This window comes from Nipponia nippon, unplaced genomic scaffold (genome assembly GCF_047370975.1).
Source record: "Nipponia nippon isolate SJK-2023a ecotype South Korea unplaced genomic scaffold, ASM4737097v1 scaffold_3, whole genome shotgun sequence".
Classification (NCBI taxonomy): domain Eukaryota; kingdom Metazoa; phylum Chordata; class Aves; order Pelecaniformes; family Threskiornithidae; genus Nipponia; species Nipponia nippon.
In genome coordinates this window covers 52785174-52797542 of record NW_028262347.1, presented here as the reverse complement: position 1 = coordinate 52797542, position 12369 = coordinate 52785174, and the positions used below count along the sequence as shown (strand labels likewise).

At 37.3% G+C, this 12369-nt stretch overlaps 1 protein-coding gene across 7 annotated transcripts in view; it reads left to right on the top strand.

The window, feature by feature from the left end:
* ANKS1B (ankyrin repeat and sterile alpha motif domain containing 1B) overlaps positions 1-12163 on the top strand; it is a 441565-nt gene extending 429402 nt beyond the window's left edge. For all 7 annotated transcript variants that reach the window (XM_087765654.1, XM_087765653.1, XM_087765652.1 and 4 more), the window contains 3 exons: positions 1630-1767; positions 9380-9547; positions 10252-12163. In XM_087765654.1, coding sequence (XP_087621780.1) covers positions 1630-1767; positions 9380-9547; positions 10252-10362 — 417 coding nt within the window. In that variant the 3' untranslated portion in view covers positions 10363-12163. The remainder of the gene's footprint in view (positions 1-1629; positions 1768-9379; positions 9548-10251) is intronic.
* Positions 12164-12369: the final 206 nt, after the last annotated feature.

Below are 12369 nucleotides of genomic sequence, written 5' to 3'. Positions count from 1 at the left end.
TTTGAGAACAAAGCAAATAAAATGCTTAAGGTAACATAAAAAGCCAATGATTGTTAAGCAGAGATTATACGTGTTGTTATAAATTGGCATATATTGAAACAGTACTGGTTTTGTCATTTTTATGAATAATGCATTAAACAGAAATAATCAAGTATGTTGCAACAATTTAAGATTAAGAGGATTATTTCATTTCTTCAGTAACAGTTTCCTTATCTTGGTTTTTCCATAGTTTGAAATTTGGAATGCTTTTTATTAAGATTTTTCCTAAGCCATGATTTCTTCAATTAGATATATTAATACTTCTTTTCAAAAACTTGACACCTACATGCAAGGGGAAAAGTTGCCACTTAGCAAATGAAAGAAGATATGGCAAAGCATAGTTGCATATATTTCCTGTCTTTAAAAAAAAAAAAGAGGGGGAGGAGAGGAGGTGGGAAGGAAAAGAGAGGGGTGAGGAAAAACCAGAGATGCTCAGAGATTGTTTTAACTTGGACAGATGCCACTGAGGCAGCAGCAAACGGTGGCTCTGCGAGGGACCAGGATGCTACAGATGTCACGTGTTCTGTGGTGCGATAGCGATGTCACACTGCAGCAGGCTTGTTCACTTTGGAGTTTTGTGGAAAAGCCAGAGCTACAGCCAGCAGGGCCACAATTCAGAAAAGCATATAAACTAACCGCTAAGTAAATTAATATTCAATGAATCATTCTTCTGTTTAAATAAATCATTTGAAATGCGTGTGTTGCTGAAGCAAGGCCTAATCATAAGCCACTCTGCAGTATCTTCTTCTCTGGCTTCATGGTTCCTTTGGCCTGAATACAATAATTACATATCAGCAATTTATGTAATGAATATTCATAATTTTCTCCAAAGCTTTAAGACAGCTTTTTTTTATTTCATCGGACAGACATGCCCTACCTGTCTCAGTAGTATGCTATAGCTTACATTGGCTGTTGCAAATAGTGTTGCTCGGTGCATGAATGGTTTAATTTTTCTACATCTCTCTTACAGGATGCTGTTGTCAGTAAGTGGAGAAAAGTTGCCAGATCCTCCTGTAGTTATCTTTTTACTAAGCAGAAGCCTTTCAAGAGCTCAGGGTTTCAATTATAAGTGACGTTTGGTGTCTTATTCTTTTGAAAATGTGTAGCTGAAATTTGTCAAACAACACGTGCAAAGAACTGGATATTGAGCCTGTTGGGTTTCACTGGATCCTGTCTGTCAGTAGACTGAAACAGTGTAATGTAGTGATCATTATACAGAAAACCAGCAGCATCATAAGGTGCTTGTATAGTGCTTTGAAACTGTGTTTACAGCTGTATGCCAGGAAAGATGTCTCTTTGTCATAGGCTACTGAATAAACTGTACAAGACTCAAATGGACTCATAGGGTGGACTCTAGAATGCAATTGTTTCTTACCAGATTACTGGCAATTTTAGATATCATTGGAGAGGGTCAAAATTCCAATGACCCATGTAAGAACACACATGGGATGTATTAAATCTCTTCTTATTAAGAAACTTCTGAAATACTTAAGCACAGCAGATAAGCATAAATGCAAATCTAAAACCACACCTTTTACGGCTCTCTTACATTTAATTCCTAAATTGATTGAATATATTTTTTTTAAACAGAATATTATTGCTGAACATGAAATCCGTAACATTTCCTGTGCTGCACAAGACCCTGAAGACCTTTCTACATTTGCGTACATCACTAAAGACTTGAAGACTAATCATCACTACTGCCATGTATTCACTGCGTTTGATGTGGTCAGTTTCTAGAAGATACTTCATTTCATAGTTCTTTGTAATAGTAGCAGTTCTTTAATTCTGTTAAAACATTTTCAGGGTATGTGGTGATTAATGGAAGGTATCATTCATTTACCACATGAAAAGACTAATCTACTATGGGATAGTAAAAGAACATTTCTGGAGAAGAGCAAAGATTTTCTTTGATATTATCTCATTTCCCATCTGAAATAACTTACCTCTGTAATCTCAGCTGTTGACTGTAAACTTAGCGAGTAGCTTTTCATGCAAGTCTTGACATGTAATTCTTCTAACCTAAGCTGTAGCCTTCCGAGAAGTTTGTAACAAGCAGGTTTGGCCACCCATTCTGAAAACTCAGCACACACCAAATAAACAAATCAGAACTGGATCAATGCACATTATATACAGTGCTAAGAGGTAGGTTCAGGAACTAGCTTAAGCAAAGTCTGCAGGGTGTCCTCTGTTTTTGTCTATGTTTGTACTGCCTGTTTAGTCAGGGAAGGACTGGTTTGGTGATGTCCAGCCTTTTGGCTTTTACCCTCATGGGTCCATCCCATGCCAGCCAACAAGGGCTGAGAGGGCTGGACACTTTCTCGGGGGGACCCGTTGAGCTTGGACACATCCCACATGCATTAGCCCTGCTGTTCCATGAGTCTTAGTGTTAAGATGGATCAGGCCCAATAACTCAAACATCTCTTTAAATATTTTTTAGACTTTTTGACATTATATTGTATGAACTGGAAAACTGAAGCTTCCTCTGCAAATGTGTAGAGAATGTATGAAAAGTTTTGTATTTACTTTAACCAGAGAACTGAAACACTTACAGATCTGACAAAGAAGAGACCACACAGGTAGCTAATTACATATCTCAAGAGGTCCTAGGAATATTTGGCTACCACACTGAATCAGAAAGATTTGAAACATCTGTGATAGAGATCTGTGCAGAGCATTGTCCTGTCTGTGTTCCTGTGTAAGAGGTTACCCCTGTAACCGCCAACACAGTATTATTGTTAGATGACCCCTCTGTTGTTCTCTGCTCTCTGACTTGTCAGTGGGAGTTTTAGCTTAACAAATAAGGCAGATATGGAACTTGGGGAAATTTTATTTTAGCAGCACCTTTCCCTTTTCAAAAAAAGATGCATTTATTTTGAAAACAGCAAATTAATGCTATAATTCTTACTTTCTTGTTCTAACCTTCTTGCCTAAAAAAAAAAATCTCAAAAATGTTATTTCAGCAAAAGTCCTCACAGCTCCTGTTATTTTGGTGGAAAATGACTAAGTTCTTCCTATATTTATGCTTCTCAGATGGTGATACACAAACTACTAGTGTTTCAAGAAATCATGAGTACATTTCAATTAATCAGTCATATTGTTTTCAGCTAAATTTGGTGAAATAAGTAGTGGCTCTAATTTTTAGGACTAAGAGGGCTTATTGTCCAAAAAGTTCAGGAACACTTGCCATTTGAGTTAAGCACAAGAGAAATTTAAAATGCTATTAAAACTTTAAATCATTCAAGAAAAAAATATTTTAGTATAGTATAATGTGTATGAATTCTTGAAACATGCTTACACGAATGTAAATAAGTTAAACAAAAAAACAGATATGTCTGAACTGAGATATTTTATTTGTGACTGGGGAAGTAGTCAGCATTGCAGAGTGACAGAATGTAGGATAGTTTAAATAAAAAGATGTACAGGAAGGTAGGTTAGAAGGAATTTTAGCATTTTGGTTCAGTGCTTTTGTTGTTTAACTTCTCTGCTGACATTTTAGTGTCCACAGGGAGTAGAAAATATTTCAAAATTCTGTTAAAAATAGAAAGACCATGGTCAACAAGATGTTACATTATATAGATTTTAGTGGTAAGTGAATCAACTGAAATTAGACTGATTGAGTGAGGTTATTACTTCTCCTGATCCATTTAAATACTACTTAATGGTTTCAAAGTACTGCAGTTTCATTTATAGGTTTAATAATCAAGCACAAACATAGACGCAGGTGTAGCAGATGAAATTCATTTTCTCCTTGCTTGGCAAGGAAAGAATAGTGATCCAGGAATAGTTACAACATTTTGCTCACTTCCTGTACCTTAGGAGGAGCATTTAATACCCCAAGCACTTTAAATGGCTATTTTAAGCAATACAGAAACTTTAATGTCTAACTGTCTTAACTTAGTTTTCTCCTGCAACATAATCCTCAGTGGGGTGTTACCTACTCAAATATTCTCTTTTTGTGTTATTTTATTTCTCAGGATCTAGCATTTCTGATGCAAGTACAAGCTCCATAAAAATAGCTAGATATTCAGAACACAAGCATACAGTAAATTAAATTTTCTATTTAAAGTCTAACACTTATGTTAGCCTGATCTTCCAGTTTGCTATAGAAACAGTCCTATCCATTTGTCAATGGATAGAAGTTCAATCATATTAAGAAAAATAAGGTTTAAAGTGGTAGAAATCCACAATAAGGTGTAAAAAAGATGCATTTTAAATCATCTATATTATGGTAATACAATATATGCAATGGTGTGAAAAAAATTTCACTCTCTCAGGTCCTTCAGTTCCTCATGAAATGTGGGCAAGAACAATTTTTTTGCAGATAGGAAAGCATTTTAGTGTAGTGACATGTCAACTACCAGCATTACTGATACTTAACTATTTAGGAGTGACTGTACATGTCACTTCTCTACTCAGAGTTAAAATTCTATAATCAAAATTGCAAAAACATCAGACTTGATTAAATACTGAAGGGGACGAGGTTTGGGGTTGGGGGAAGAAGAGGATTTACTGCTCAATATTTGAAATCCACTTCACTCTTATTCACTTACAAAGCAGCCCTAAAATTACCACTAAAGGATTCCCTCTGGAGAAACAAACCACCATAACAGTTCCTATACCAAATTCTGGTTCATATATGGGAGACATCCAAATAATTTCCATCAGATATTCCTTCATTGCCCAATGCACCTATGAGTAGGAGACAACCGGCATAACTTGGAACAATTTCTGCTCTTGCTTATGCCAAGGATTAGACTGGTGCTTTACATAACACATAGACTTTTTTCTTTTCTGTATTCTTTAGTCCTTCATTGCACAGACTTAAGCTGGATAAGAATTGGAAACTGTTAGTATACATACTTAGCAGAGAAGAAAAAGAGTGCATTCAGGTCTCAAAGTTCTGTTCATTGCCTTCTTCCAGGGGATTAGGGGACTTCATAAAATTTTTCTCTGTTCATGGGATCATCCAGGTACAATCAGTGTGGCATCCCCATGTCTCCAGAACAGAAAACTTCTTTCCTTTGCAGTATCCAGAGACAGCATGCCCAGACAGTTCCCCTCTCTAAGGAATATTAGGTGGAATGTTTTCATTTCAGTTGCTCCTGGCAAACTTCTTGAGATGGAGCACACTCGGGTGCAAGGAGCTTTCAGCTCAGGAGCAAATGAATCTCTCCTCTCTTGTCTACATCAATGGGTTTTGCAACAGTCTGGAAGGCCCACTTTGAAGGCCTGTTTCCATCCTCCCCTTGCATACAATATGTCTTTCTGTGCCGCATTAGAAGAGAGGGATGGATTCAGAAGAGTTTGCCTTCCACGATTGCTTTAAATCCAGAATGAGAAAGGATCAAGAATTTAAGTTGCAGGAGTGCCTGATCGTGAAAGCCTCATGTAGCCCAGGACTCCACAGATGTTACAAGCAAATGCCAGCCGTGTTGGTCTCATCGTACCATCTTTAGCAACCTGAGCTTTCTTCCCCTTGAATGCACAAAGGCTGACATGTTGGAAAGCACAGACAAATCCATGTCCTTTCTAGATCCCCCCAAAAGTAAAAGTTTTGAGGTCTGGAGGGATAAAGCATATGTACACTTAAGAGTGTAAATGTGTAAGTATGTCAGTTCTGCATCTGAAAAAAACCCTGTTACTAGTAAGTAACCTTCTCTTCTTGTCAGGCTCTTACAGTCGAAATCCTCAACATTTGGCCTTGAAGATTTTGTTGCAACTAAGAAGCAGGCAACTGATTTTTATCTCAGGGGATGGATATTTTAAACTGGGTTGGGATTTTTCAGGTTTTTCAAGTTAAGGTTGCATATATTCTATTCTGTTTGATTTTTGCCATCTGCGATTTTAAGTTTGGTACCTTGAACACAGGGTGTCCTAACTGACATTCCTACACATCCAGTGTGATGGGTAGCTCACACTGATCATCTGAGAGGCTCCAAAGGAAGCTTCTTCAGTAAATTCAGTCTTCAAAAAAGACCAGATTGATTTTAAAGAAGGAAAAAAAGCATCACCTAAAAGCAAAAACCCGTAAAATCCTCATTATATGGAAAAATGCTTTCCCAAAAAGGCAAAATGTTAGTTTTTCCAAAAATTCCTTTGCAATGACATTTTATGTTTTTATAGCTCAAAGGACAGAAAACTTATTCTATTTATTAAATTTATTAAAATATTCCTGAAGCCTCAACATAGCTTTATAGCAGTAACTGCAACTTATGCAGTAAAAAAGTCAGTTAAAGTGTAACAGAACAATTAGCAATCGTAATAGGTTGGCTGAATTAAAGCCGCTGAAGAATCCTGACTCAGACTTCACTGGGGCATTGAATTGTAACATTACGTGGCAAACAAGGCAATTGACTTCAATTTCTCATCTCCCAGAAATTGTTGCTTAAAGGCGTTATCTTACTCACTTTCCTCCTCTGCTGTGCTAAGCAAAGAACAGGCTTGTGGTAGCCTCAGAACCACAGAGGTCCTAAAAGTTTTGCCTCCTTTCCTAGGAGCTTGATGGGGTGCTGTAAGGGTCAATGTCTTCTACAGTGACCAGGGGGTCTACAACTTTTGTGCTAAGCATCTTTCAGGGAGGCAGACCTGATTCCTTCCTTTTCTGCCACATTTAAAAATATCAAATAGTCTCCCCACTCCATCAGAAGAATTTGCACGACTGCTTTTGTGGTTTGGATTGGTTTGGTTTGGTTTTCCACCCTCATCCCTAAGAGATCTTGCTCTTACCTCTCCAGTATAGCCCATGCAAGAATCCATACAAACTCTAACCCTCATATTCCTCTCCCAGGACTACAGGTGAGAAATTCCTCAAACCAAACTTACTTACTCCTGTTTTTTTCAAAATACAATTTTGCAGATGCCTTTTTTAAATTTTACAAGGTACAATTTTAAAGCCCTCCTTGCCTCCATTTGCAGACGTCTCTTCTTCAAGGCTCTAGTGCAGAACACAATGTATGAAATTTATGTACAAGTTACGGTTCAGTTTACATTTTGAATATTGAACAGAACAGTGAATGTTCTATTTTCTATATTTCAAATATTTATTAACCATAGAAACAGTTACATGTTTCCAATGGCTTTCAGGCTCCAGGCAGGCCTATTTTTTTTTTCATTCGACACATTACAGAAGAAAATAAAACATAGTGGCTTCTGACAAGATTCAGGACCCAGACTAGATTTATGGCTCAGCATGGCAAGCTCTCTGCTTGTCTCCATTCTTATCTCAGAGTTTTTCAAGCCTGTCTCTCAATGACCTTTTGTATGCCACACTGGATGGTGCATTTTCTCAGTCCCACTAGTTTTACAGTCTACTTTTTCTCCAAGCCATTACTACACCCTGTCCCACCGATGGATTCCTTAGCAATAATAATACCCACTGTAGACAATCTCATGACGATGTAGTACACTATCTTACTGTCAGGACAGCAGATTAAGATGTCTTTAGAATAATATTCTTGTGCTACTAATAAGTGCACTCAATTTCAAATAATATTATTCTGTACATTTTTAACAATTATACTCTGTTGGTCTTAATTCCGTAGCCAGCGTTCTGCTAAAAGGCAGGGCACTTTATAATAGTCTCTTTAGCCTTTCGTTTATTACTCCACTGGAAAATTGCATCCTCAGTGTTTCTCGGTCCTGGCCAGTTTCCTTAAGTTAAAGGGGAGACTATTTGGAGACTACTGCTATCAAATCAGGCATACATTTCTATTTGGGAAGCTCAAACTTTGGCTAGCTTGCTGTTGTGACTGCAGTTGTAACAGCTGAGAGCATATCCCAGTGGAGGAATATAATTGTTTTCTGTCTGACCTAACAAAGACCAGAGCTGGCACCTTTATAAGAAGCTCTTATAATGAGCTAAATATGCTGAATTTAGCCTATACTATCTCAGTATACATGTGTGATAACAAAGGGATGGAATTTCTTTATGACTACAGTGCCATTACAGTGTAGGGCATGAAAGAAAATGCTTATCCTTTTAACTGTGTTTTAACGATTGAAGGGCAGATAGTGTACTGCCAAGTGTCTTGCATTGCTTTCTGCCTTATTGCAAACTCAACAGACAGACTTGACTAGCTAGAGAGATACCTCATTTAAAATTATATCAGAAACATGTCAGAATTTTAAGGGATCACCTAGTTTCAAAGCAATGCAGGATTGCTTCCAACTATGGGCTGCAGAGGTTCAGGAAGGAGAGGGTAACTTCTGAATTACATCAAAGATTTATGAATTATTCTGAGGAGACTGTAGGACATAAGGAAGCAAGCCTGCAGGCTCTGCAGGGTGTCAAAACATTATTGGAAAGTTAGGAGCCTAGAAATAGGCTCTAGTGGGAGCCTGCAAAACAAACCCACAAACCTGAAAAAAAATTACCATAGAAATTCACTTGTGGTTTAGATTAAGGTCAAATTTGAACTCACAGCTGCTTTTTAGTTGATGCAAAACTGTACTGAAAAAATATTTATACCAACCCCCTGGATCCTCATTCACGCTTTATAAACTTTTCAACAGGTTTTCTTCCACATATGCAATGAGAACTTACCACCAAACTGGTCTTAGTCTTAAGAGCCTGACATCTTTGGTCATACACACTAACCCCCCTGCTTACAAGAATATGCTAACAAACCAGTTTAAGCTCAAACATTTTTACCTCTAGAAAACAAAACCATGAGAAGGTTGCCCCAGCACTTGAAACATGCATCCAAAGCAGAGCACTGACTTCCATGCATGCATGCATAGGTGCACCGCACCTGCGAAGCAGAGCATGCGCTTTCAACATTTGCTTTTTGTCCGTTTGGAAGCATCACACCAACACTGCATCCTCTTCCCGTGCCATTCGGTGAGAGCACAGAGCATCCCGAGGTGCACTCCCGGGGACGGTGCGCATCGGGCTGCCAGCTCTGGAGGAGAACGGGTCAGCAGAGGAGGTCCGAAATAGAGCAAGGTGGAATGTCAGATAGGCGCAGTAGTGCAAGATGGGTGGGATCTTGAGAGCAGCAGCTACGGGGTGAGCTGGGAAGTCGGGGGGATTAATGTACTTGTTCTAAAAAGAGATGACACACACTCACCCACTCCTGTTTTCATGTTCAGTGAGACAGTGTTTGCAAGGTTTTTAGAAGTAATTACTTCCAGTACAATAAATTACATTTAGATTGTTTTTAATCAATGAGAAATCAAATGACAGATGTATATATTGCAGAGGCTTAGGAAGTTATTACCAGTGTGATTTTAATTATTTACATTACAAATCACTTCTGTAGACAGTATTACCCCACTTCATGTATCTGACGATAATTCAACCCTCACTCCAATTTTAACTGCTTTTGTTTTGTTCCAGAATTTAGCTTACGAAATCATTCTTACACTAGGACAAGCATTTGAGGTGGCCTATCAGCTTGCACTACAAGCACGAAAAGGGGGCCATTCTTCAACCCTCCCAGAAAGCTTTGAAAATAAACCCTCCAAGCCTATTCCCAAACCACGTGTTAGTATTCGGAAGTCAGTGGTAAGTAGAAAGTAGTGGTGCATGCAAACAAAAAAAATTCAGCTATACAGTTAAGAGTTGATATACATAGAAGCTGTATAAATAAATATACTTGTGGAGTCAGAAATGCTCCATGTCTCTTCTCATCAGCTGGTAGGGTTGTGTCACCGCAACAAGGGCAACCGCTTCGCACAACTGCTCATTTCAGATTCCTCCAGTTTAAGATGTTGCTTGGCTAGTATGGGTAGGGAAGGAAAGGGGAAAAATGACGGCACGCTGTATTATATTCAGTGGCTATAAAGTGAGAACCATACTCCATGATATCTAGTTATTGGATGAGAGGAAGGGGGAAAAAAATGTATGGCTGTACACTTTGTTGTCCCTTGCCACAGAATCTTCATCCATAAAATTTTAGAGAAAGAACATTTCCTGATGCAATCATCTGTCTTAGTAACAAAAGGACTTCTCAGGACCAAGTCTAGCTTTAAACATAGCTTTAACAACCTGTGATGCCCTATAGCTTCGGAATAGACACAGCTCTGATCTAAAGAGGAAAAAGGAGGCAACTGTGGGTACATGGGAGTGTAGACCACTGCACTCGCTGCTCTAGGACCTTGTCGATACAGGATTTATTCTGCATTCTGTTCGTTTAAAGAAAAAAATTCTGCTAGAAACGCTGTGCGCAGAGATAGTAACCCGTCTGTATGTTTGCATTTGTCTTACAGCAGATAGATCCATCTGAACAAAAGACTCTTGCGAATCTACCATGGATTGTTGAACCTGGACAAGAAGCCAAAAGAGGCATTAATACCAAGTATGAAACTACAATTTTCTGATACAAAACTGTCCCCCTGTTCCTTGTTGTGCCTTGCACGCCAAGCAGTCACAGCACAGCCTTTCCTTTATGGCAACGTTTCAATCCAGCAGAGAGGAAGACTGCACTGTATGAGTGGCCTTGTAACTAACAAAAAAGGCTGACAGTCATTTCTGGTGATGTTCTTCTTCCTGCAGCACTGACAGAAGAATGACACTATATGAAGACTTTTGAAATTACAGTCCACAAGAGGAGTGAGAAACCTTATTTTTCACGCAGTTCTCCCTTGTGACTCTGCCACAGTGCTTTCTTTGATTTCTTATTTTAGAATTCTACTTTTTAAAAGAAACAAAAGGTCTCTAAACTAACACTAATGCTGCCTATGAGTAAAATATTTGATTGGTTTTTTATTTAAATCTTGGCAGTTTTTAATTGAAATAGAACCAGAATTAATAAGTAGAGTATTTGTGAAACCACTGAACTCATTAATAATTACTGTGTTGAAATAAGACCTCATTAAAGTGACAAGAAATTAGGCACCCTGATTTCTGTGTGCGCTGGTTTTATATGTAATCATTGGTGTCCTTTGATCCTCTACAGAAATAGGAACCTCTTGCATTGTAACAAAGGATCAGAGTTTTATGAATGGTTAGAAAAAGGTATTAATAATGCACAGAAAACATTTATTAGATATTTTTATGGAAGAGAAGTACTATAGGAAAACATATGAATATTTATGGAAGGAAGCCAGATTAATTATGACAAATATTGTTTATTTTAAAGTTAAGTAAACCACTGCTATTGCAGCATTATGAAAATCATAAAAGTTGTAGCATCAGTGCACTGGATGTTCCATGTGATCAGTATGGAATGAAAGTGGAATGGTCATTCTACTACACCTACGTATAGTTTATGCAGTTCAACATTGCTATAGCCATGAATTCTACTAGTATTTTTAAAAAAATAATCTCAGTGGTTCTAAAAAAAAGTCAAAACCATGGATTTTGCTATCAAGATTTCTGTCACAGAAAGCTTGTTTGGAAGAGTGTTGATAAAATTCTACTGCAAAACATTTTCTAAGTAAAAATAGCGAGAAAAAGAAAAAAATTCCAAAGTAATAAAAATGTTTTCATGGAACAAAATAGTTAGCATTTGCTTACTATTTGATTAAATAAGATTTACTTACATTTTCTTTGAAGTGTTTTAATTTTTTTAATGTCTGTGGAGTATTTGTATAATACCATGATGTATATTTATGTAGAACTGAAATTATAACAGTACAAATATCACTATAGGAGAAAAATGACATTTTAACGTATATTGTTCTATCCAGTCAAATTGTGAATCATTTTGAAGTTCATTATAGAGATATTGATAAATTGTGTGGTTGTCTTAATGTTTTTTTAATTCTTATTTCATATCCAGCTGAGGTTTTCAGTTAGAATCATCAGTTGGTAAATTCCAAAAAATGGATAATTGAACTTGGTTTAAACCTGATAATTGTATACGGTTTAGTTAAACCTAATCATAGCGCTGAGTGATGACATACTTTTAATACAGTATTCAATTTACTTGAACAAAAGAGTTCCGTGTACATATTTTGCCTATTCACTGTTGATATGTACGTAGTCAACTGACAGTAAAAAAAATAACACTAAAAATATGGTACCAAAAGGAAAATTGTATAGGAGAACAGTAAATAGTAGCCTCACTGCAACAAATACTTATGTAAATATGCTTGGGCTTCCAGTTATAAATTTTGTAATTTTGTCATTTATTTATATCCTATAAAAGCACACAAAATAAAATGAAGTTGTACAGTCCCAGTGCTTTGTGCATCATTTTATCATTGCTAAAGGACATAAGGGGCCTGATCCAAAGTATACTGAAATCAGTGAAAAATCCTCACCTCCTCTTTCCCCGATTTCATTGGGCTTTGGATCTTGTCCTGCATAAACCCAGGCATTGCTGTGGAGACAGTTTTGGGTTAGAATATAGATTTTTGTTTACGGATGGTAAATACTTCATA